At 39.2% G+C, this 23,183-nt stretch overlaps 1 protein-coding gene across 1 annotated transcript; it reads right to left on the bottom strand.

The window, feature by feature from the left end:
* Positions 1-849: 849 nt before the first annotated feature.
* On the bottom strand, positions 850-23,148 carry trmt6 (tRNA methyltransferase 6 non-catalytic subunit). Its single transcript, XM_069932423.1, has 11 exons — positions 22,856-23,148; positions 20,885-21,012; positions 18,181-18,290; positions 17,967-18,058; positions 17,407-17,490; positions 14,701-14,825; positions 9,332-9,666; positions 7,951-8,036; positions 5,406-5,508; positions 5,237-5,323; positions 850-2,455 (listed from the first exon to the last, which is right to left on the bottom strand). Exons 1-11 carry the CDS (start codon positions 23,017-23,019, stop codon positions 2,282-2,284), a joined length of 1,488 nt encoding a protein of 495 aa, XP_069788524.1. The 5' UTR covers positions 23,020-23,148; the 3' UTR covers positions 850-2,281.
* Between the last annotated feature and the right edge of the window lie 35 nt (positions 23,149-23,183).

Raw genomic sequence — 23,183 nt, forward strand, 5'->3', positions numbered from 1 at the left:
GCAAATATATTGCATCATTGCTACAAGTAAAGATTTCAGGTTTCATTAAATGTCTGCTAACTAATCAAGGGTGGCCTGCTGAGTTAGCAGGAAGGAGCAATGCAGAAATTTCAGGGCTTCTGATCAGGCAAGTCAGTTCCCCTCTATCTTTTCTTTACTCATTTTCTGATTTTACAATCAGGAATACATTAATAAATGTTTGTATATTTTACATATCAGGTGCTAATTTTCATGCTGTAAATTTTCACTGTTAATTGGAGGAAAACACTTTAACAATGTTACATGAGCTAACACAATGAAAGCAGGAAAATGGGAAAAAGTTTCATTTTAAATGCAACAAGAATATAAGCAATGCTATTTAATAAATCAGCACAGGCAAACAGAATGCTGGCGACGTAACTTGCAAAGGCTAATCCCCAACACAAAATAATACCAAAAATACATGGAATCATCCAACTGAATCCAAAATGTGTTTGCAAGATTAAACTTCAATGGGGTGGAAGATCCATTTTCATCCATGACATTTTATTTTAAAAAAACTCTCAAAATATGTTCAAATGTGTTACAAGTGATTTTCAGAAGCAAATTAATTTTTTTTGCAATTTAAACTGAATATTTTAAATTTTATTACAATTTGGCTTCAACCAGAAATCAACTTAATAAAGTCTTCAATTCACGTTAAATTTTATGGCACAATGTGTTTTCTAAGAAATGCATACAGCTACTGAATGCAAAGCTTGCATTAAAAAGAAATGGTAAATAAATTAATTTTCAGATACACTTAGAGAAAATAAAAATGGTAATTGTTTTGATTAAATTTTTTTTAAAACCAGCAATGAGACAAAGTGGTTAATTTGCTCTTGGAAACAAATGATAAGTTTAATCAATAAAATATTTTAAAAATACTGAGCGAAAAAAGTTCAGTGCAGTTAATTACAGTAGGTTACATAAATACTTAAAATAAATTACAGATGGCAGAACATTGGCATAACTTGTGGAGCAGCTGCTCACAGTACCAGAGATTTGTGTTCAGTCCTGATCTTGATGCTGTCTGTGTCATCCCAAAGACATGAGAGAGAAAAAAAACATTTCAATTCTAAACCCTACTCCTATACCAACATGTCTGTCCATGGCCTCATGAACTACCAAATTGAGGCTACCTGCAAATTGGAGGAACACCACCAATATTCCATCTGGGCACCCTCCAACTCGATGGCATTAATGTCGGCTTCTTAAATTTCTGTTAGGCTCACAACTGTGCGTCTGTCTCTCTCTTAGCTTGGTCTCCTTACTTCAGCACCCCACCTCCTTCCCTCTCCATTCAAAGAGCTACTTCCCCCTACCACGGCAGCCTTTTTCTTTTCTGCCTCTTACCTATCTCTAACCAAGTTTTCTTGCCTTGATGAAGGGCTCAGGTCCAAACCGTTGGTTATGTGTTTTTATCTTTGCTATATAAAATACACTGTTCGACCTGCTGAGTTTCTTCACCATTGTGTTTTTACGATCTCTTGCCTGTTGGCTCATGCTTCTCCCTGTCCCTTTATCCTCCCACTCCCCCCCCCCCCATCTTTTTTATCCAGATGCCTGCTTGTCATATTCTGACAAGGTGCTCAGGCTCAAACATTGGTTATATCCCTATACTTCCTTTAGAGATTGTGACCTGCTAAATTTCTCCAGCATTTTTGTTTATTACGCTACAATTGCAGTGTCTGCAGTCTTTCCTGTATAGAATGATCGATAACTACAAATTGCCCACGAAATGCAAACGAGTGGTAGAATGTACAGGGGTTTTGGAAGAGAAGGGGTTTGATGAAGATGTGTGAAAATCAAAAAAATGGTTCTGGTGAATGATTGGCTAATGGTCAGCATGACTCAATGGGTTGAAGGGCTGACTTCCATGTTGTATCTCTCTATGAATCTACAAATCCTGATTGAGATCTTCATTTCTACGATTGGCGATCCCTCAGCAGGACAAGACAAATGGAGGAATTGAACAGTATAAGAGCTCTCTAATGTTCCCTTCTTGAACTAAACTTCAACATACGTGCAGTTTCAGAAATTTTCAATTCCTTTCTCTAATTTAATCCACAAAAAAAATTAAGCATTTTACAAAGATATACATTTATACATTTCACAGCATTGAGAGAACCTTTTGCATTTTCCTCTGAAGAAGCACAAATGCCATTTTACATCAACACAAGAAGTTGCAGCTGTTTGAAAAACCTGTTCCAATATTGAACAGCCTCAGGATAATCAGCAATGCTTGAAGGAATGATTAAAATTAACTGATAGATTCTTCTACTTTTTGTCGTTTAGCTCTAGATTCTTCACACCTCTGTTGTGCAGGAATACTGGCAACAGATTTGTCTTTGTCCACTGCAACCGTGATACCAGTCAGGATGTAACCACCACCTCCACTCATTGTCAGTTTGGGATGAGTTCGGTTTGGCAACACCTGAAAAATTTGGACAAATCATTTGCACGTTGGTGTTAGAAATTCATTTGATGTACTTTCTTTAAAATTAGATGTTTCAAATAATTATTCCTCACAGTGATCATCACTTGGTCAGTTTGTAATACAATGTTCATCAGGAACCTGTAGTGAAGGCATCATATAAATGGCATTACAAGGAAGGAGGGGGGGGGGGGGTTTCTGAGCATTAAGGACAGCCAAGAATTACACACAAAACAGTTTAAAAAAAAAAGCCACTTGACCGACTCCTGTCATTTATTTCCTTATGTAAGTCTGACATACACAAAACCACATCCCCTAGCTTTATCTAGGAGTGTAAAAAGCTGATAAATTTTAGGAATATTCCCAAGATGCATTTGAAAACAAAATTTAATTTAGAACTGTTCAAACTATTAAAAGTTTTGAAAATTAGAACTATAATTAAAGCTATTTTAAAATAAATTGAAATAATTAAAATCCATTTCATTACACAGGCCTTTACATCAGATTCAACCTGGCACACACATTCAAGAGGATCACCCAGTAACTTTGAGGAGGTGAAACGTGGGTTAGAAAATCCAGAACACTGAAGGGAGGACAGAGTTGGCTAAAAGAATAGCTGGAAAATAGGCATGTGATAGACATTTAAGGAAGTGATCCATGATATTCATCAAACAACGCATCTCAACAAGGAGAAAAGGTTCCAAGAGAGGATTGAATTATGCTTAATGTAATCAAAAAGGGAAATGTACATGGAGCCTAAAATTACTAATGGATCAGCGATGGAGGTAAATTCAGAATCAAAAAAAGAGGAAAAATATAAGATGGAGAGAAAATGAGCCATTTGGATAAACAAGCAAAGAAAAGTAGACATTAAATGTAAAGGGAAGTTTGTTGTCCAAGAGACATTGGATCTCTGAAGAATGAGACCACAAAATGACTGAGTTCAACATATTTTGCATCAGTCTTTCTGATACAAGCAGCGCAGGTACAAGGTTAATTAGTTACTGCAAATTGCTCCTAGTGTGCAAGTCAGTGGAACGATCTGAGACAATAAAATAGAACCAGTGGAGAAATACTGCAAGTGGTTATTTGATAGATAGCACAGACTTAAGAATCAGAATCTTACAGCATGGAACTGGCCCAACTCATCCATTCAGAGCTGGCCTTCTGGGCTGGTCAAATTTGCCTGATTTCATCCATATCCTTCCAAACCATTTCTATCTATTTATCTGTTCAAAGGAAACATCCATTTGATTGGATGCCTGACTCTATGACACTAATATGATTTAGAGGAAAGAAGCTAATGTAGGATAGCCAAATTAGCAGACAATTCAAAAATAGGTTGGAAGACAAATGGCAAGGATCGAACACTTTACAGAATGATGTTGATAGGGTGAGTGGGCAAAAAATATTGACAAAACATGTGAAGATGTGAGATTTATATTTGGAAGGCAGAATACTATTTTGGAACAGTACTTCAGTACAACACTGATTATCCGAAATTGGATTCTCCAAAATCCTCATTTTTCCAAATTTAAAAATTTTTGGATAAATGAGGAAATTCAAAGCAAATCAGAAACCTTCATTTATCCAAATTCTTTTCAAAGCTGAACTGACTGGGGACCTCGGCTGCCAGTGGCAACAAGGATCTTGGTGGAGAGCTGTCAGTGATTGGCGGCGGCGTTACGGCCAGCACTTTTTTTGGTTAGAATTAAACATTATTTTAATACTTAAAAGGCTTTCCCTTGTTGTTTAAATACTGTTAGAAGTGATTTGCTATTGCTACTGGGCTGTTTTTTTTTTTTAAAAATGACCAGTTCTCCAAAAACAACTGTTTATCTTGACATTGGCCCGGTCCTGACCATTTATGATAATCAGAGTTGTACTGTACTTAAATTGAGAAAAATTTCAGTGCAACAGCACACTAGGACTTCGGATGCTTGCACATGAAGCAAAGAAAACTAGTACTGAATTATATCTGGAGTACTAGCAACCAATACAATAACATTTGGAGGATCTGAAAAAATAGGGCAAAAAAGGTTGGAGTTACCGAGATAAAATAGAAAATTTGTTGAGTTGTCACACAAAATATTATTTGGACCAATAAAATAATGTTGCATCGATTAACATTCCAGTCTCCAGCATTTGCAGCTTATCATGATATATTCAGTATGTATTACAATATCCACTGCTGTAGCAGCTAAAAAAGATGGATTTTTGATTACATTCATGCCTCACAAGAGCACCATCAATATATAATTATTCTGAACTTTTACAAAGTTCTTCCATGATAAAACTGACAGGAAACATTTGCAAAATAGGCTGTTATGCAAATGCTTTGCATTAAATATGAAGAGGCAACTTGTCTATTTTACTTTACCATAATCTCAGTGTTACTGAAAGAACCATGACAGGGTGGCACGATCAGCGCAACGCTGTCGCAGCGCCAGTGACCGGGGTTTGGATTCTGCTGTTAGGAGTTTGTACGTTCTCCCCGAGTCTTTGGGGTTTCCTCCCACCGTTCAAACCTTACCAGGATTGTAGATGAATTGGGAGTATCTACGCAGCACGGACAAGCTTATGGGCCAAAAGGGCCTGCATGTCTAAATTTAAATTTACATAAGTACAGTAATATTTAAAAATAACTTAGTTAGTTACTAGGATATACCACAAAGCAATTTAAGATTTATTGAAATATGAAGATGCTGAATCTCTGCCTATGAAATTTATTTAAGGGGGGGGGGGGGCACATTTAATCAGCATGAAGTTACTCAAATTTACCTGATAACCTCTCAGCCATGTTTCAGATAGTCTCAAGTTAACAACTCCACCTCTTTCTCGCAGCTCAGCATAGCATGTGAGCAATGGCTAAACAGGGTGAGAAAACAGAATGAAATGAGGTGCAATCTCAAATATTCAAAGTAACCATGTACCAAATATCTAGTTTTACCTCTTTGTATTGGCTATAGACGACAAATGGTCTGGATGGTGCTACAAACTCAAGGAGAGAAAGCAGTAGGGGGCTAGGATAAAGCCGACTTGCAATAATTAACCTAAAAAATAATAAACAATAAGAATTTTCACTTAAATTAGGTAAGTTGGTTACGAGACTTGTTCTATACCAAAGCACAATGTGCATGAAGCATTTGCGCGAGCTGCCATCACCAGCAAATTCTATTTGAATTACTCAAAAGCACAATTCCACCACCATCACAGCGTGCAATAGTGATGTTAGATCAGGTGACTAACAGCTTAGTTAGAAATGGATTTCAAGGAACAATTTTTTTTAAAAAAAGAAAGACTTGCGAAGTAAATTTCAGTTTTAATCAAAATGGGATGAAAAGTGAAAAATCGATGAGGTTAGAGTTGGAAAATTCCAACTTTCTTGAAATTTTGGAGATATTGAGTGAATGGAATGGAATGCTCTACAAAGAGTTTTGTATGTGCTTAATTATCTGTAGGATAGAAGATGGGAGCTCAGATGGAGAGTATTTGAATGAATGAGCTTGTTGGAAATACAAATTTCTCAGAACAATCATTTTGAAACATTTGCACAACATGACATGGATGGCCCAAGCTGACCAGACTGCAACAATGAGAATGTAGGATGCTGCCCAGACTTGTTGCTCACTGTGATTGCTTTTGGAATATGCTGGTAATTGCCACATTGGTGTGGCAGCATCATTTCAATTATTTCTGACACATAACTAACTTTGGCTGTGACTTTATGACTATTGCTGTGTACTAGCTAGTATCGTATAAGAGTTCAGCAAGTCCGTGAATAACGTCGTTTTGTTCAACTTCGTTTTGTTATTATGTGGGTGAGAAAAAAAAAGTATTTTACTGCGATATAAAATTGGTTTCATTTAATGCTGTTTCACCTAAAGTAGCACTTTCCAAGAACATATCACAAAGTTAAATGAGAATCTGCTGTAATGACAAGGTGGATACCAAGAGGATGGGTCTTTATGGAATATACACCATTTTAAAAGGGGTACCCTACTTCAGACAGAATGGGATGACTTTTTATTTCTCTCAGTGGTCAGAGGGTCAACCACACTCCATTTCACACCAATCGATCCATTGTAGAGAGCAAAGTTTCTTGGTTTTCATATAAAGGATGACCAACCCTGGACCCACAATACCGCCTCACTAGTCAGGAAGGCGCAGTACCAACTACACTTCCTGTTGAGGAGGGCAAGCCAATTATTTTACAGGAGCACCACTGAGATTGTCCTGCCCAGCTGGCTCATTGTGTGGCAAGGTAGCTGCGAGGCATCAATCCAAAGTGAATACAGAGGATCATCAAAACAGTTGAGCTGATACTGGGGTCTCCCTTTCCTCCACTGAGGACATTTACCAGGAGTGTTGCTTAAATAGGGCTCAAAGAATGAATGAAGACCCTTTTCAACCAGCACACAGTATCAAAATCAGGACTGAAAGGCTGTGAAATAGCTTCTTCCTGCAGGCTGAGATTGATGAACAGTATCATATAATTGAGCAAATCATCTCAAAATATTTATTTTAAATGATAGCTTTATGTACATGTGTGATTATTATATGGTGTATATTGTTTGTGGATGTGTGTGCACTGAGATCTTGAGAAACACTGTTTTATCAGGTTGTAGATGTCAGATTCAGATGCCAATAAACTTGAACCTTTGGGTCTCTCATGCTCAAATGGAGGAATAAGAATCATTCTGTTTTTTAAAACAGAGGCAGATAAATTATTCATAAACAAGGAGAAAAGTTACTGCAAATAGAGGAAGGAAGACCACAATTACATTACCTATGACCCCAATTCATCTGTTCAAATTAAGGTATTTTAGGATGGAATTAATACTTAATGATGCCAGAAACATAGCTTCCACTATTTCACCCTTCCTTTACTCCATTACACGGACTGATAGAAAAATACCTTAATGTAAGCAATTGTTCTGGTATCACAATAGAACATAATTCCATAACAAAATATTTCAACTCATGATTACACACTGAAAAGTGATAAATATGGCAAATCCCTCAGAAGTCAGCATCCCTTACTTACAGGGATATTCACAGCAATATCGTAAATACCTCTGGTCAGATACACGAGCAGTTCAAAGCATCATTAACTGAAAGACTGCACAAATTGGGGACAGTGTTTTAATGCATATGGCAGCCAAGGCCTCATAATGCAGATTCTTTGTGCATCATACCCAACAACAGGGGAAGAAGGGAGTGAGAGGAAGAGATCATACAGGAAATCCAACACTTCCTGTATAGTGTGCGCCCAGAGTCTGGGAAAAACAGCAAGGCCAGTGATTTCCTGCTATTATTTCAGGGAATGAACAGCCCAAGTAGTGAAAGGCAGTCAGTATGCCAATGAGATTCCTTCTTTGGGCTGAATCTCCATAAACCAATAATATAGAAACCTTAAGAAATGATCAAATGGACAATTTTTTAAAAATTAGTTATCATTCTTCAAAAGAAATTCAACAATTTAAAAACCACACCCATCTGCATTTTTCTTTTCAAGTACAGCCACAGCAGCCTGTAGTTTCTTCAGTCGATCTCCTTGCTTGCTTTTTCTTTCTTCAACCTGTCACGAGACATGTCAAGATGGAGAATGTTTTCATTTGTATTAAAAAACAAACAAATTTGCTTTGAAAAATCTGTACAATGCTGTTCAAGAACAATCAAATTTAAGAAAAAGGGTCTGGCTGCTGATCAAAAGCATTCTCTTTTTGTGTTTTTTTTTAAAAAAGATATTAAAATAAATCTCACTTTACAGGAAATTGATCAAAGAAACTCCTATAAACTGACAACACAGGTTGAATAAGATGGCAGATGTAGGGACTTTCAGAAAGAAATACATTGAGATTTCCCCCCCCCCCCCCACCCTAATCACCAATTTTAATCAACAGGAGAGCATTGAAAACCAAGACCTGACAATTACCCAATTACATAGGATACTCAGATGATCCAAGGGAGAGCATTTATTTAACAGATTAATTTTTGACATAACACTCATTAGTTTTGTTGAATATCGTTAATCCAAAGCATTTTGAAATGTCACACCAACATTCATTTTCTAATTTCAAACAAAGTAGGAAGTAATCATTTATTCTGATCCTTCTCCCATTGAAATTAACACAAGGAGTTGTTAGGTGTAGCTCTAGGTCAGGGATCATTTGCACAATTGCCAAGAAACATTCAGTTTTGGAATTCCTGAAGGCTGAAACTCAAGCATCACAAGCAGTGTGGAAACTTATAAAATACCCTGAACACCTTGATCATGGGAGTTAGTCTTCAACATGTCAAGTAATTTTAGCCACACCATCAGTGACTTGCCTAATATCTCTCATAACAACAAAGACATGGATTAAAGAATTAAGATGACCAAGATGTACCATTAAACAACTAAAATGTGTGGACTCTGACTCCCCAACCTCCCCCAACTCGAGAGATCAAATTTGCATAAACAATTAATCCAAAATTATAAATATTTGGAGGGAAGACAAATAAGTTACATATAAACAAAATTTCAATGATAAAATGGAAAGCCCCCCCCCCCCCAAATTCTCTTGGTGAAAATGACAAATACTGAACATTATTGTTCAGAAGTTTTCAGAAGTTAGTGCGGACAGGGCACCAGTTTCTGTCTCAACCATCAACTTGTCAAACACCATGTTCTTTGAAATGTGGCGCAGGCTTGAAGGGATGCCTACTCCTGCATCTATTTTCTATGATTCAATCAAAGTGATTACCAATAGATAAAAAGTCAATCTGAAGAAACAGTTATGGCACATATATACAATAAATGTATAAATCACCCAGAATGAAGAGGTGTTGGAATTTAAAATTCTACAACTATATCCTCTATACAGGTCTTACATTGGATTTTCTCTCTTTATTTTCTGTCTCCTCACAAGCAACATCTTCAGCCTCAGTTTCCCCAGCTTGATTGTTATCCATCACTGTCTCGACACAAGGCACCCCATCACCCTGTTGTGTGTTTAGTGGGCTCCCGTCAACTTCTCCCAACACCAGTTCAGTTTGATTCTGTAATGCTTCATTCTCAGCTGAAATACTTCCAGAAAGAAGACTGTTCAATTTGTTGATGGGAAAGTCATACAGGTGTTTGTAAAATGAGTTTGGAAATCCAAAGTTTTCCATTGCAGCTCTAATAGGCATGCTACCTGGATACATGTGGACAACAGAGCCATAACCTGAAAAAAAGAAATTCAACAGGTTATGATGAATACAATATTGAATGCTAATTGCATACATGTTTGCTACTTGGTTTGAGGCCATGTTGCAGATGAATGTGAAACTAAAATTTCAATAGAATATTTTGCTCATTCTTTGTGCAAGTTGGGTTAGGCAGGAAAGATAAAGGGAATCAAACAGACCTCATTTTGGTGGCAGAGGGATTCACAACATTCCAAAGTTATCAGCAATCAGTCTAAGAGGTTCAAAACAAAAAAAGGGGCATAAGGAGATTTTTGGTAGAGGTGAAGAAACAAGGGATTAGAGTTGACTTTTTGTTTAATTGTAGAGAAGTGCCGGAGAAAGTCAGCAGTCCACGCAGCATCCATGGGAAGCAAAGATACATATCCAACATTTCGGGCCTGAGACCTTCGTCAAAGTACGAGCAAAAGGCAGGCAGGTGTTGGAATAAAAGGGTGGGGGATGAGGGATGAAGGGGCAGGAGAGGAATACAGGCCAACAGCAAGAGGTTATAGGTAGATATGGGTGGGAGGGCAGAGGAGAAAAAAAGCTGAGAAGTGATGGGGGAAGGGTACAGCTCTCTGAATGGGGATGGAAGAGGGGTGGGGAGCTGGAGGAAAGGAGACAGAGGGACAAGGAAAGAGAGAGGAGGGAGGGGCCTAACAGAAACCAGAGAAGTTGATGTTAATGCCATCCTTCCCCAAATCCTTCTTCTCTCTTACCCCCTCCCCCCCACTTTTTTTTATTCAAGAGCCTGCCTGCTTTTTGCTCACACCTCGACGAAGGGCTCTGGCCTAAAACATTGGGTGTATTATCTTTGCTTCCCATGGATGCTGCATGATCTGCTGAGTTTCTCTAGCACTCGTGTAGAACACTACAATCACAGGGTCTGCATTTTCCAGTTTAAATCGAAGAGCAGTTTGGTCAAGCAGAGAATCAGGATACATTTTAAATATTATTCTGGAACAAAATACTTATTTCAGTAAGGGAACATACACTTTTGGTCTGATCTTGCAATAACAAAGTAAATTATTATTTTTTCTTTTTTTTATCCCAGCCACCGGCACTGACCGAGCCGCAGGACGCCTCCGCCCGCCAACTGCAGCAGGGCCATGTCCTCCCCGTCCCCTTCCTCAACAAAATAAAATAAATTATTATTTATTTTATTAATTTATTTTAATTTATTATTAAAAGGACCCACAAGGGAAAATTGATCACAATGTATACAATTCATTTTCACGATCATTCACACATTAATTTTCAGTTAATTGAATACTATTACTTCAGAAACTATTTAAATCAAGAAGCAATTAAACATTGGAACAAGCAGCAAGTTGTGTCAGATCAACTGGGAAATCAGATTACAAGGTTGTTTAGCAAATAAATAATGGCAAACATGTAACTACTTAAATTCTCAAGAAATATACATTCCATTGTGAGAAGCTATGAGATTATAGAGAAAATGTAATTTAAAATAAAAAGCTGAAAGTTGCCAAGATAGTGAACCTGAGTGCTGGAGTTTTTGGAAGCTGGAACAGATGACTAAGACATTTATAAAAATGGAGAAGATAGAAAACAAACATAAATTATTAAGAAAAATTTAACTTTGCAAATAGGTGGAATAGCAAAAGTCAATAAAGGTAATTTCCATCTTAGGAGGTTGTAAATAATAAGGGACTCATGAAATGGTGCTTTGGTCCAGTCACAATTATCATTAGTGATTGATAAAGCACCACAATTTATATATCGAAGTTTGCTGATAATACAGAGCAGGGGTGGCTAAGTATATTGCTAGGAGGCTGTGGTGAAGCTTACAGGGGGATATAGACAGGTTAAGTGGTTAGGACATGGCAGATGGTAAAAATGTCATCCACTTTGGTTGAAATTTTCTAATGTTGAGATCAAAAGGTAGGCATCATGGAAGAAGGGCTGTTAGTCATCATGTTGACATCAACTAAGGCACAGACCAAGGGACTCACATTTTCTAAAAAAACCCATCAGAGCACTGGAAACTGGAGCACATCTATAATCCAATTTATCAGCATTTAATCCACAACTTTCTATGCCTTGCTAATTAAAGTACTTGTCAAAATACTTCTTAAACCAGTTTCCACCATGTACTTAAGCAGCACATGCCAGACCTGGCTGTATTTCCTCAGATTCCCTCTAAATCCCTTACTGTAAATCTATACTCTCCAATTGTAGATAACTCTACTATGGGAAAAAGCTTCCTACTCTCCATCCTATCAATGCCCTTTATGATTTTGTATACAGGTACTTGTATTTGGTCCCAACTCAGGCTCTTCCACAAGGAAAACAAATCTAGCACCTCCTCATAACTCCAACCCAGGAAACACGGTGGCAAATCTCCACTGCACCCTTTCTATCTAGTGCAACTATATAATTCCTACAGTGTGGCAAACCAGAATAATAATCCAGATATGGTTTAACTGGTACTTCATATCTTTTTTGGCTTGGCTTCGCAGACGAAGATTTATGGAGGGGTATGTCCACATCTGCTGCAGGCTCGTTGGTGACTGACAAGTCCGATGCAGGACAGGCAGGCATGGTTGCAAAGGAAAATTGGTTGGTTGGGGTTGGGTTTTTCCTCCTTTGTCTTTTGTCAGTGAGGTGGGCTCTGCGGTCTTCTTCAAAGGAGGTTGTTCTGATATGATACACCCTGGCTAATGAAGGCAAGAATTCCATATGCTTTCTTTACCACCTTATTGACTTGTGTAAAAAATAAACTGCTGAAAGAACTCAGTCTTAATACAGGGCCCAGATCCAAAACGTTGACTGACCATTTCAATTAATGGATCCTGCCTGATGCACTGAGTTCCTTCATCAAGGTGGAGGAAATCAATGGCTCACACGACATTTGTGAAAGCAAAGATATGGGCAACATTTTTGGTCCAGACCCCACATCAGGACTCTTAAGATGCATACCATCTTAAGAGATCCTTACACTTGGACATCAAGGTCCTTCGTTCTTCAGTATTCAGTAGGACTCTACCATTCATTATGTCCTACCATTTCAAGACCTTTGAAAGTTCATCACCTCACTTCCATGAGGACTGAACACCCCTGCTATGGTTCTGATTATCTTATCAACCAATCAATTTCTACCAATTGTCCAAAACCATCTTTCTCACTATTAACAATACCACCAATTTTCATAAAAACACACCGATATACTGGAGGAACTCAGCTGGTCTTTCAGCATTCATAAAAGACAAAGATATATTGCTGATGTTTCTGGCCTGAGCCCTTCTTCAAGGAAGAAGCCAAATGCAGGAAATCCCAGAAAAATCAGACAATACTGGCAGGGGAAGGAATCCAGACCAACAAAAGATGTTAATTGGTTATGATAAGGGGAGAGGTGAGTATTTATCATGTCTGTGTGAAAGGAGACCGGGAAGAGAGAGACAAGAGCTGGGAGAAGGTAATGGAGGAAGTTGGGGGGGCGGGGGGGGGAAGGGTTTGGGGTGTTTAACGAAATCCAGAGAAGATGATATTAATACCATCCAGTTGGAGGTTGCGGAGTCAGAAAATGAGGTGTTCCTCCAATTTATGGGTTGTCTCAGTCTGGACAGACACATCATCAAGGGAATGGGATGGAGAATTGAAATGGGTGGCCACTGGGAGATCCATGATATTGATAACCATTTCAATTTCCCATCCATTCCCTTACTGACATGCCTGTCCATGGTCTCATGCACTGGCCAGACTGAACCACCCGCAAATTGGAGGAACAACACCCCATTTTCTGACTCACTCTGCAAACGGATGACATTAATATCAACTTCTCTGGCTTTCGCTAAAAACCCCTCAACCCTCCCACCACGTCACTTCTTCCCCCAGCTTTGTCTCTCTCTCTCTTTCCCGGTCTCCTTTCGTATAGACATGATAAATTCTCACCTCTCCCCTTATCGTATCCAATTAACACCTTTTGTTGGTCTTGATTCCTTCTCCAGCCGGCAATGACTGAATTCTGAGATTTCTCGCTTCTGGCTCATTCTGCTTATTCCTTGAAGAAGGGCTCAGGCCTGAAACTTCAGCAATATATCTTTGTCTTTTATGGATGCTAAAAGATTAGCTGAGTTCCTCCAGCATTTTGGTGTGCTTTTACTACAATCACAGCATCTTCAGACTTTCGTGTTTCACTCCACCAATTTTCATGTCTTTTATAAACTTAGCTCACATATATGTACTTAATTGTTAATGTATATAACAAAAAGTCAAGGCCTCAACATCAGTTTCAAAAGAGCAACCCACCATCATCCTCTTATTACCAAGCCAATTTTGGCTCCAATGTGTCATCTAACCTCAGATTTCATGACTTTTGATTTTTTTTTAAACAGACTCCCATTTGAAGTCCATAATGAATACATCAATTGTCCAGTTCTCATTAATACATTTCGTTATTTCTTTAAAAAATTACATCAAATCGAATAGACAGGATCTCCTCTGAACACATCCACGTTGACCTTCTTTGATTCATCCCTACCTTTCCAAGTGTAGATTAATTTTGGCCATGAGACTAAGTAGGCAAGATTTTGCAGGGAAATGCAAGCAGTTCCACTTGGAAAATCAGCTTGAACAACTTTCATTGGCACTGAGAATTCTTTGCTATTTGGGAATGGAATAACCTGGAATGATCAAGATATTTAGGGAAGTTTTTGCATTTAAAATAAAAATTAGATTTTTCAGTTCTAAATTGTTTGAGTTGTTTTCTTAAATGATTAATTTAAGAACTAATTTCTCGAAATTTAATTTTGTTTTAAGAATGGAAGAACGGATTTGTACTTTGATGTCTTAGTCAGCTATCACAGATTTTGATGAGAAGAGCTTTTCAAGCCACAGCTTACCAAATGTGATGGGATGAGAGTGTGGTGTTTCATGCCACAGTTTAGGACTGCAAAATGAATGAAGACAGCTTTTTCCAATAAAATTCTCAGGATGGGAGTAAAAGAATTAAATAGGCAACTTTAGAAATGTTCATATCAGAAGTCTGCAAATTTAGATTTCTTTACCTCCTAACCTCTCCATTACAGAGCCTAGTACCAGACCAGCACAGGTTTCCACTACAATTACTTTGCAGCCAGCATGGATATTCCCAAAGGCGAGCATCTGAGCAAGGGTGTCATATCGTAAATGGCTGCAAGAAAGTGCTTAGTTAATAGCAGTAATAATGGTGTAGTTAGACAATTAAATAATTTAAAAATACTGCAACATTAGCAAAATGAGCTTAACTTTCTCTCGTTAAATGGTAGAGATGGAACTAAAATAATAGATTTGAAAAGAGTTTTATAGAGCAAACAAAACAGATCACTTCTCTCTTCCTTGTGCCTTCCCCAAAATAAGAATCACTTTTCATTACACATAGCATTACACTCCTTCACTTCCAAACTAAAGCTAATCTTTGCATACAAAATAACGTGAGAGAGCAGAATCTGGCTACACAATAAACCAATTTAAACACCCCCTAGATTTAATACTGTACCTTCACCTACATATCCACTTCAGACAAGAAGAAATCTCTCATTAATGACACCTGGCATTTTCATGAGAAATCAAACTGTCAAACATGGTCAAAAGGCAGTCATTGAAATAATTCAAAACTATAGTAATTTTAAAGGTTAGAATCAGAATTTGTCATTAACAAGTTACAAAATTAGTTTTGCGAAAGCATTACAGTGGAAACATTCATATAACCACCTTTTTTAAAAAAAAGTGCACGAAAAGTCAAAGTAAGGCAATGTCTTTGGTTCATTGATCATTCAGGAATCTGATGGCAGAGGGAAGAAGCTGCCTTTGTGCCACTGAGTGCTCGTCTTTAGGCTCCTGTACCTTTTTCCCGATGGTAGCAGTGTGAAGAGGGTGTGGCCTGGGTGGTGGGGGGGCTTTGAGGATAGAGGCTATTTTCTTAAGACACCGCTTCTTGTACATGTCCTCGATGGAGTGATATTGGTGCCGGTGATATCGTGGGGCAAGTTAACAACCAATTGGGAGCTTTTTCTTGTCCTGAGCGTTGGCACCTCCAAACCAGACAGAATGGTCTCCACGGTACACCTGTCAGAGTCTTTGGTGACATACCAAATCTCCTCAAACACTTAACAAAGTATAGCCGCTGACAAGCTTTTTTCATGATTGCATCGACGTAGATACTCCAGAACGGGTCCTCAGAGATGTTGACACCCAGGCATTTGAAGTTCTTGACCCTCTCCATTAACGAACCCTCAATGATGACTTGGTTCTGTTCTCCTGCCTTCCTCCTGAAGTCCACAATCATTTCCTTGGTTCTCCTAATGTTGAGTGCAAGGTTGTTGGTGTGACACCACTCAACGACCTATCTCCCTCCATCCTGTACACTTCCTCACTGCCGTTTGTGATTTTGTCGACAACCGTGGTGTCATCGACAAATTTGTAGATAGCATTGTAAATGTGCTTGGCCATGCAGTCATGGCTGTTTAGTGAGTAACCAGTGGGCAAAGCACACATCCTTGAAGTGTGCCTGTGTAGAAAGTCAGTGAGTCAACATTGTTCCCAATTCATACGACTGTGTTCTTCTGATGAGGACATCAAGGATTCAGTTACAGAAGGGGATGCAGAGGCCTAGGGTTCGGAGCTTGTTGACTAGCACTGAGGGAATAATGGTGTTGAAGGCTGAACTGAGGTGATCCAGAACTAAGTGGAGACCCAGTGATGTTGCATCTGCTGTGGAGTGATTGTGACGATGGGTGAATTGCAGTGGGTCTAGTCCTTTGCTGAGGTACATGTTAATTCTGGCCATGACCATCACAGTAGATGTTAGTGCTACTGGGCGACAGTCATTGAGGAAGACAAATCAACAGACCAAATTCACTGAATTAAATGCAATACTTTTCTTTGTGCCCTCTCGTAAGATGGAAAAATGAAGATACTTCTACTGGATTCAATTTTCAGGTCTTGTTTTATTCTTGCATCTGCTGTGGTTAGCAACAAGAAAGCTATTAAAAATGTCCACTCCATGATATTTTGATCTCTGTGCTGCCCGTGAGTGGTTGTACTTTGGCTAAACAGTAAATTCCATTATCCAGTGCTGGCATTTGTTTAACAAATTATGCTTATTGGACTGATGTCACAACAGTATTAATATCTTACTGATGATATGCTTGGTTTTTAAACTACTTCATGTGGACCAAGATACATGGAACCTATTTCCATATGTGGAAAAAAACAGAGTACAATCTTTCTGCAAAACAACTCAGCGTTTCAGCTGTAGAAGTGGACATCCATAAATCAAGGAGAGAACAGCTGATTTTGTTTGTATTGAATAGTAACAAGAGCTTGGACAAGAGGAAAACAAAAATATTCCATGAATTGAGTCAAATAGGAGAAATATTCAGAGAACTAAAATCCTTAGTAGTACTAAGTGCATTGAGGAAAGCAAAAAGGACCCTCCACCAACTTAATATCCAAGAGAACTAATGAGAATCTTAGTTAAATTGAAACCAGGAAAGAAAACATGGCACTCCTATCTGAAATCTAAAATGCAGCTGGTCTGAAGTATGTCTAAACCAGTGGTTCGCAACCTTTTTCTTTCCACTCACTTATTACGTTAAGCAATTTCTTACTAATCACAAAGCACCTATGGCAGATGGAATACTTAAAGTGGTATGTGAGTGGAAAGAAAAAGGTCGAGAACCACTGTTCTAAACATTTTAAACTGTGAGTGAAAAAAAAGGATGAACACTTACCAAATCTTTCCTGGCTCACGGCAATGATACATCATGGCCATTATTCTTGCAGTGGGTTTCAGGATGGTTATAAATGCTTCATACCTGTGAACATGATAAAACCAAATTAAAATATTGCTGATGATGTAGGTACGATTCCCCCCCCCCCACCCCACCCCCCCAACTTTGAAGAAAAATAAAACTTCTAAATTACAAAAGTAGCTACATAATTATTCGTCAGTCGTATTTCTTGCTTTCACATGCACAGGTAGCCAAGTCGGTTTTAAAGATAGCCAGGTTTGTCACTGAAGGAGCTCAGAAATGTGCTCATGCATTGTCTGAATGCATCAGTTAACCACATATACTCACTCCAGTGGAGTGGAATAGTACTGCCACTGCACCAAGAATTTAACCTGAAACACAGTGGCTAATATTTAATGCAATTAAAGAAATAAAATGTTTGCACCTTGGATCACCATCCATTAATAATTCATAGATTATACCCAGGAAGAAAACGGGCAAAAATATGTTCACGAAAAAAGGAATGTTTGCCCATCGTCGCCAACGAACAGTCCACTTACTTTTTCTTTTTCCTCTTGATGTATTTTTCTTGAGAAAATTCAGTTTTATCTCTAAATGTTGTACTGTTTTCTATCAATCTTTGAACTATAACCTGTAAACATAAAAACAGCTTTAAAGAACGAAATGTTATTTTTCACTATTAATAGATACAATTTCTGCAGAGTTCAACACTTCGTAAATACCCGTCCTCAATAATACAAAATGCATCCCTACCTGCCCTTTCAACCCTTGCTCTTTTAGTGCCTCAATATCATCTCTGCTGAGCTTTTGAGACTTGCCATCATCAATTATATTTCGGTTATCAACACCTGCTTCATTGGGTTCTGTTGACAAAAAAATGTAATGTTCAAAAATGAAAACTCTCATTGCATTGCCAAGGCTAAAAATTATCCTCACTTATTTGTTTGAAAGATCTCAAGGTTCAAGTATTCCAAGTGAAATTAATATCAACTCAAATCATTGCTTCCTGAGTAAGAAGCACAATATTCAACTTCCCTCAAGTAATTTGCAAAAACAATGTTGTTTGTGCTTTCTAGAGAATAAAGGCACCAGGTCTGAGCAGAAGCGTTACCCTGTCCTATTCTTGTGTTGTTTCATTTCTCAAAAAAAACCACTCAATTTTAAACAAAGTCTTGACAATAATGACCCTAGTTTAACAATATCTATAAACTAAACAAATGAGAATGTGGAAAAGAACCCGGGCCCAGTGATGGACTACGTTTGGGTAAAGCACATAGGAATTAAAGGGAAGCCCTCATGGTCCTTGCTATTCAATACAGTCATGGCTGATTGATTGCAACCTCAACTCTGCTTTTTCCTGGCTACATTAGCCTTTTCCTGCCCTTAAGGTCTAACTGATCTTGAAGCTTCATTGCCCTGGCCATCTATGAAAAGCAGAGACTAGGTGTGACAGATCTCTAAATACCAACCTGTTCTTTATATCTTTGGTAATCTGAAGCATTGAAATCCCAGTGGAAGATATTTACGGTATACAACAGTAAACAAATTCAAGATCAGTTTTCAGCTGTAAATTACATTAAACTTTGACATCAATTGAATAAATACAGGTCCTTCCCGACTTACGGCCTATCCAACTTGCATCTATTCGCACGTACAACCGAATGTTTAAAAAATGTAAAATTTACAGTTTATGTTGTATTTGACAAACTATAAACAGGGATACAGGGCATGTAAAAGCCAAGATGTGCGCACTTACTTTGTTAGTCAGTGCCCTGAGGTCCGTAGGCTGGGCGCAGCCAACTTAATTCCTGTGTGCTTGCGCGAGTCTTCAGTTGGCGCATGCGTGGTGAGTTCATGTATTGGAGTTGGTTGGCACATGCACAAAAGTTAAGGGAGTCTTCGGTTGGTGCATACGTGGTGGGTATGCATAAAAGTTAAGGGCAGGAATTTAATATCATCAGGGCGCTTAACTTTTGTGCATGTGCCAACCAAACTTCAATACGTGAACTCACCACGCATGCGGCAACCGAGGACTCGCGCATGTGCACAGGAACCAAGATGGCCGCATCCAGCCTATGAACCCCAAGATGATGACTAACAAAGTGAGTATGCACATCTTGGCTATTACATGCCCTGTATCCTTATTATAGTTTCTCAAATACAACATTTGATTTATTAAGACTTCGGTACTCCATGTGCGCAGGCCAAATTCTGACTTGCGTCCATTTTGAGATACGACTGATTCTTCAGTCTCAATTATGGTCGAAAGTCAGGGAGTACCTGTAAGGCACTTTACTCAACTTTTCCATTAATGACTATCATAAAACCACATGATCAAATAAAGTTTGTTTTTATACATTCAAAGGACACAGATAACCAAGGCAAAATATTGATATTTATTGTCCATTCCCAATTGCCCAGAACTGAGGAAGGAATGAACCATTATATTGGCGAGTCTGGAGGTCACACAAAGGCCAGACCAGGAAAGATGACAGATTTAATTCCATGAAGGAAATCCTGGCTCGCAGGTGAGGGTGGTATTTGGCAATGAGTATAGCAGCATGTCATGTCACAACAGTATAAGGCATTGGTGAAACTGCATTTTGGACTTTTGTGTGCAGTTCTGGATGCTCGGGTATAGGAAAGTTATAATTTAAGCAGAAAAGGGTGCTAAAAAGATTCATGACAATGTTACCTGGACTGGCAGGTTTGATTTATAAGGATAGGCTACATAAGCAGGGATTCTCTCTGGAGCATAGGAGGATAAGCAGGAACCTTATGGAGGTTTATAAAATGAGGTAAATTCTCAGGGTAGGGTAATCTAAAACTAGAAGAAAAGATTTGGGGTGAGAGGGGAAAGGGCTCCAAGAGACCTTTCCCCATTTTACAAAGAGAGGATGGAACAAGCTGCTCAAGAGGGAGATGAGGCAATAATTTATCTGACTTTAAATGTCTAGTGAACTAGTCCCCAAGATCCCCATGCATTTGCTCCTTCCTGGACTCAGGGCTAAGTTGAGCAGCATGTTCCATACTTCAGACAAACAAGAGATTTCAGGTGGTGGAATCTGGAGCAAAAATCAATCTGCTGGATGAACTCAGCAGGTCAAACAGAATCAGTGGGAGAATCTCAATGAAGGGTTCCAGTTTGAAACATTGACTTTTTTCCCCCTCCCTCTGATGTTGCTCCAGCAAATTCTATTTTGTTTCATGCTCCGTACTTCATAGCTGAACATGCTAATCTGCAAGGAGAACCTTGCTAGTGGGTCTCTTACGAACCCTCAGAAAAAAATAAAGTAAATTTGACCATTATTATCTCAAATCAAATAAATAACCGAATTTTGAAACAAATTAACATTTTCCTTTCCAGTTCAGCAATTACTAGGTTATCAACACAGATACTAAACTAGAGGATACAATTCATAGATCCAGATTTCAAACCAAGAGTTTGTGGCATTACCTTCAATTTCTTGAGATTTTGCTTTAAGTGGATGGAGTGCCCCACCAATGGAAACCTCAAAAGTCGTGCCATATTTATGTCCAATTGCATTGTCCAAGTAAAACCACTGCTTCTCAAAGATGATTTTTCTAGAGAGGAAAATATCTTGAGATCTACTGAGTTCCACATTAATTATCTCAAATCTCAATGAAATAACCAAGATATTCTCAAAACCTTGAGAGCTAATTTCAGCTTGTCATGAGGAATGGCTGTGGTCCAAAGAAATCTCCCAGTAGTAGTTACATAAATCTTTTGCTTTTGAAGATTAAGAGTAGTGGAGCACAAAATAATTCAACCACTCAAGTTGATGAGGCAAATAAGGCACTTTCATTTTGGGACAAAAGCAGGAAATAACAGCACCATAAAACAGAATCACAAAAGTATGCTTTCTCAGTTTCAGTTCAGACTTGAAATGTTATGCTGTCTGACCTGTTGAATACCTGAAGCATTTTCTGTTTTTATTCGTGTTCCCAGAGTCTTTTTATGGATCTTGATGGTCAAGGTCAGAGGAGGGGGGTGGCATTATGAGGCAGGGGCAGGCTGGTAACAAGGATATTTCTTGTTAAACAAGAAAATCTGCAGATGCTGGGGTCTGTATGCAATACACAAAAGCGCTGGAGGAACTCAGCAGATCACACAACATCCATAGGAATTAAAAGGCAATTAATGTTTCAGGCCTGAGCCCTTCAGAATATGGACAAACAGGTAGATGCCAGCATAAAAAGGTGGGGGAAGAGGAAGGATGAAGGAGTACATGCTAGCAGGTAAGACATGAGAACAGATGACAAGGTAGAAAAGCTGAGAAGTGCCAGGGGGAGGGATAAGGGTAGTTCTCAGAGAGAAGAAAGAGAAAGGGGTTAGGAGTTGGAGGAAAGGGGACAGAGGGGTAGAGAGAGAGGGTGGGGGAATTAACATCTGGTTGGAGATAGTATCAAAGGTGTTATTCCTTCAATATGAGTGGCCTCGATTTCACAGTACTCAAGACCATGGACAGACAAGTTGGTGTGGCAATGATAGGTGAAATTAAAATGGTTGGTCACTGGGAGGTCCTTGCTGTTGCAGCAAAAGTGAACAAGCTCAACCAAACAATTTCGTAATGTGTCCAGCCTCCCCGATGTGAAGCATGAAGAACCGAATGCAGTAAATGACCCCCAAGAGTGTTGTTTCACTTGGAAGGACTACAATGGGAGAGGTAGTGTGGTGAGAGGTAACAGTCATAGGGGCAGATACCAAGGGGGCAACGAGTGGGAAGGGAGGAGTAAATGAGAGTCGTGGAGGGAGTGATCCCTTCAGAAAGTGCAGAGAGGAGAGCAACAGGTGTCTGAGAGTGCATAACAGAAACTGCAGAGAATAATAAATTGGATGCAGAGGTTGGTGGAGTGGTAGGCAAGGACAAGGAGAACCCAGTCCCTGTTAGAGGTATGGGGAGGGGCCAGCCAGTTATGCAGGAAATAAAGGAGATGCGGATCATGCAGGTGAGGGTGGCAATCTAGACATTTTCTGGGGACACTTCTGATGTTCTGGAATGGAAGGCCTCGACCTGCGTGCCCTGGCGTGTTTCCTGGACAATACACAAGGAAACTGATTATAGTCGTCATCTTCAAATATGAATGGCATGCATTTCCTCCGGGAATTTGTGTGAGTAGGCCTTTCTAAAGTCAACTACACTCGAAGAAACATTACACACATTATTTACAATGCCCTGACAGAAGTCATGAACTTTTTTCCCCCACCAAGGTTCCTCCTACTTGACCCAATTATTATTTATATATGACTATTGTTTTATTATCTCTTTTTAATTCAATGTAGTTTTTCCAACATATAAAAGTCCCCCTTACAGTTGCAACAAGAAAGAATTTCAGTGCACGTGTACAATGTACAAGACACTATATTCATTATCTCACCCCTTCCCAGATAGTGAAGCTGAAATACCTCCTCCTTTGCACGAGCACGGCTTTAAACACCTCGTCTTTCTTTAGGACCACGCGGTGCCCCTCACCGACCGTGTCGGGACTCGGCCCTTCTGCCACGGCTCCAGCCTCGTCACCCTCCTCCCCGGGGTCAGGGACGTTCACTCCACTGCCATTCTCGAGCATCGCTCCGAGAAGGAAGGCCGACGAACCAGGATCTTTGGTGATCGCTAAAACAGACCGCAAACTAGCCGCTCTTCCCCGCGTCCCAGCAGGCCGCCCAGCTCGCCAGCGGAAGCGGAAGTGACGACGGGCAGCGCGCGCGGGCAAGCTGGTTCGAACCCTGCCGA

This window comes from Narcine bancroftii, chromosome 4 (genome assembly GCF_036971445.1).
Source record: "Narcine bancroftii isolate sNarBan1 chromosome 4, sNarBan1.hap1, whole genome shotgun sequence".
Classification (NCBI taxonomy): Eukaryota; Metazoa; Chordata; class Chondrichthyes; order Torpediniformes; family Narcinidae; genus Narcine; species Narcine bancroftii.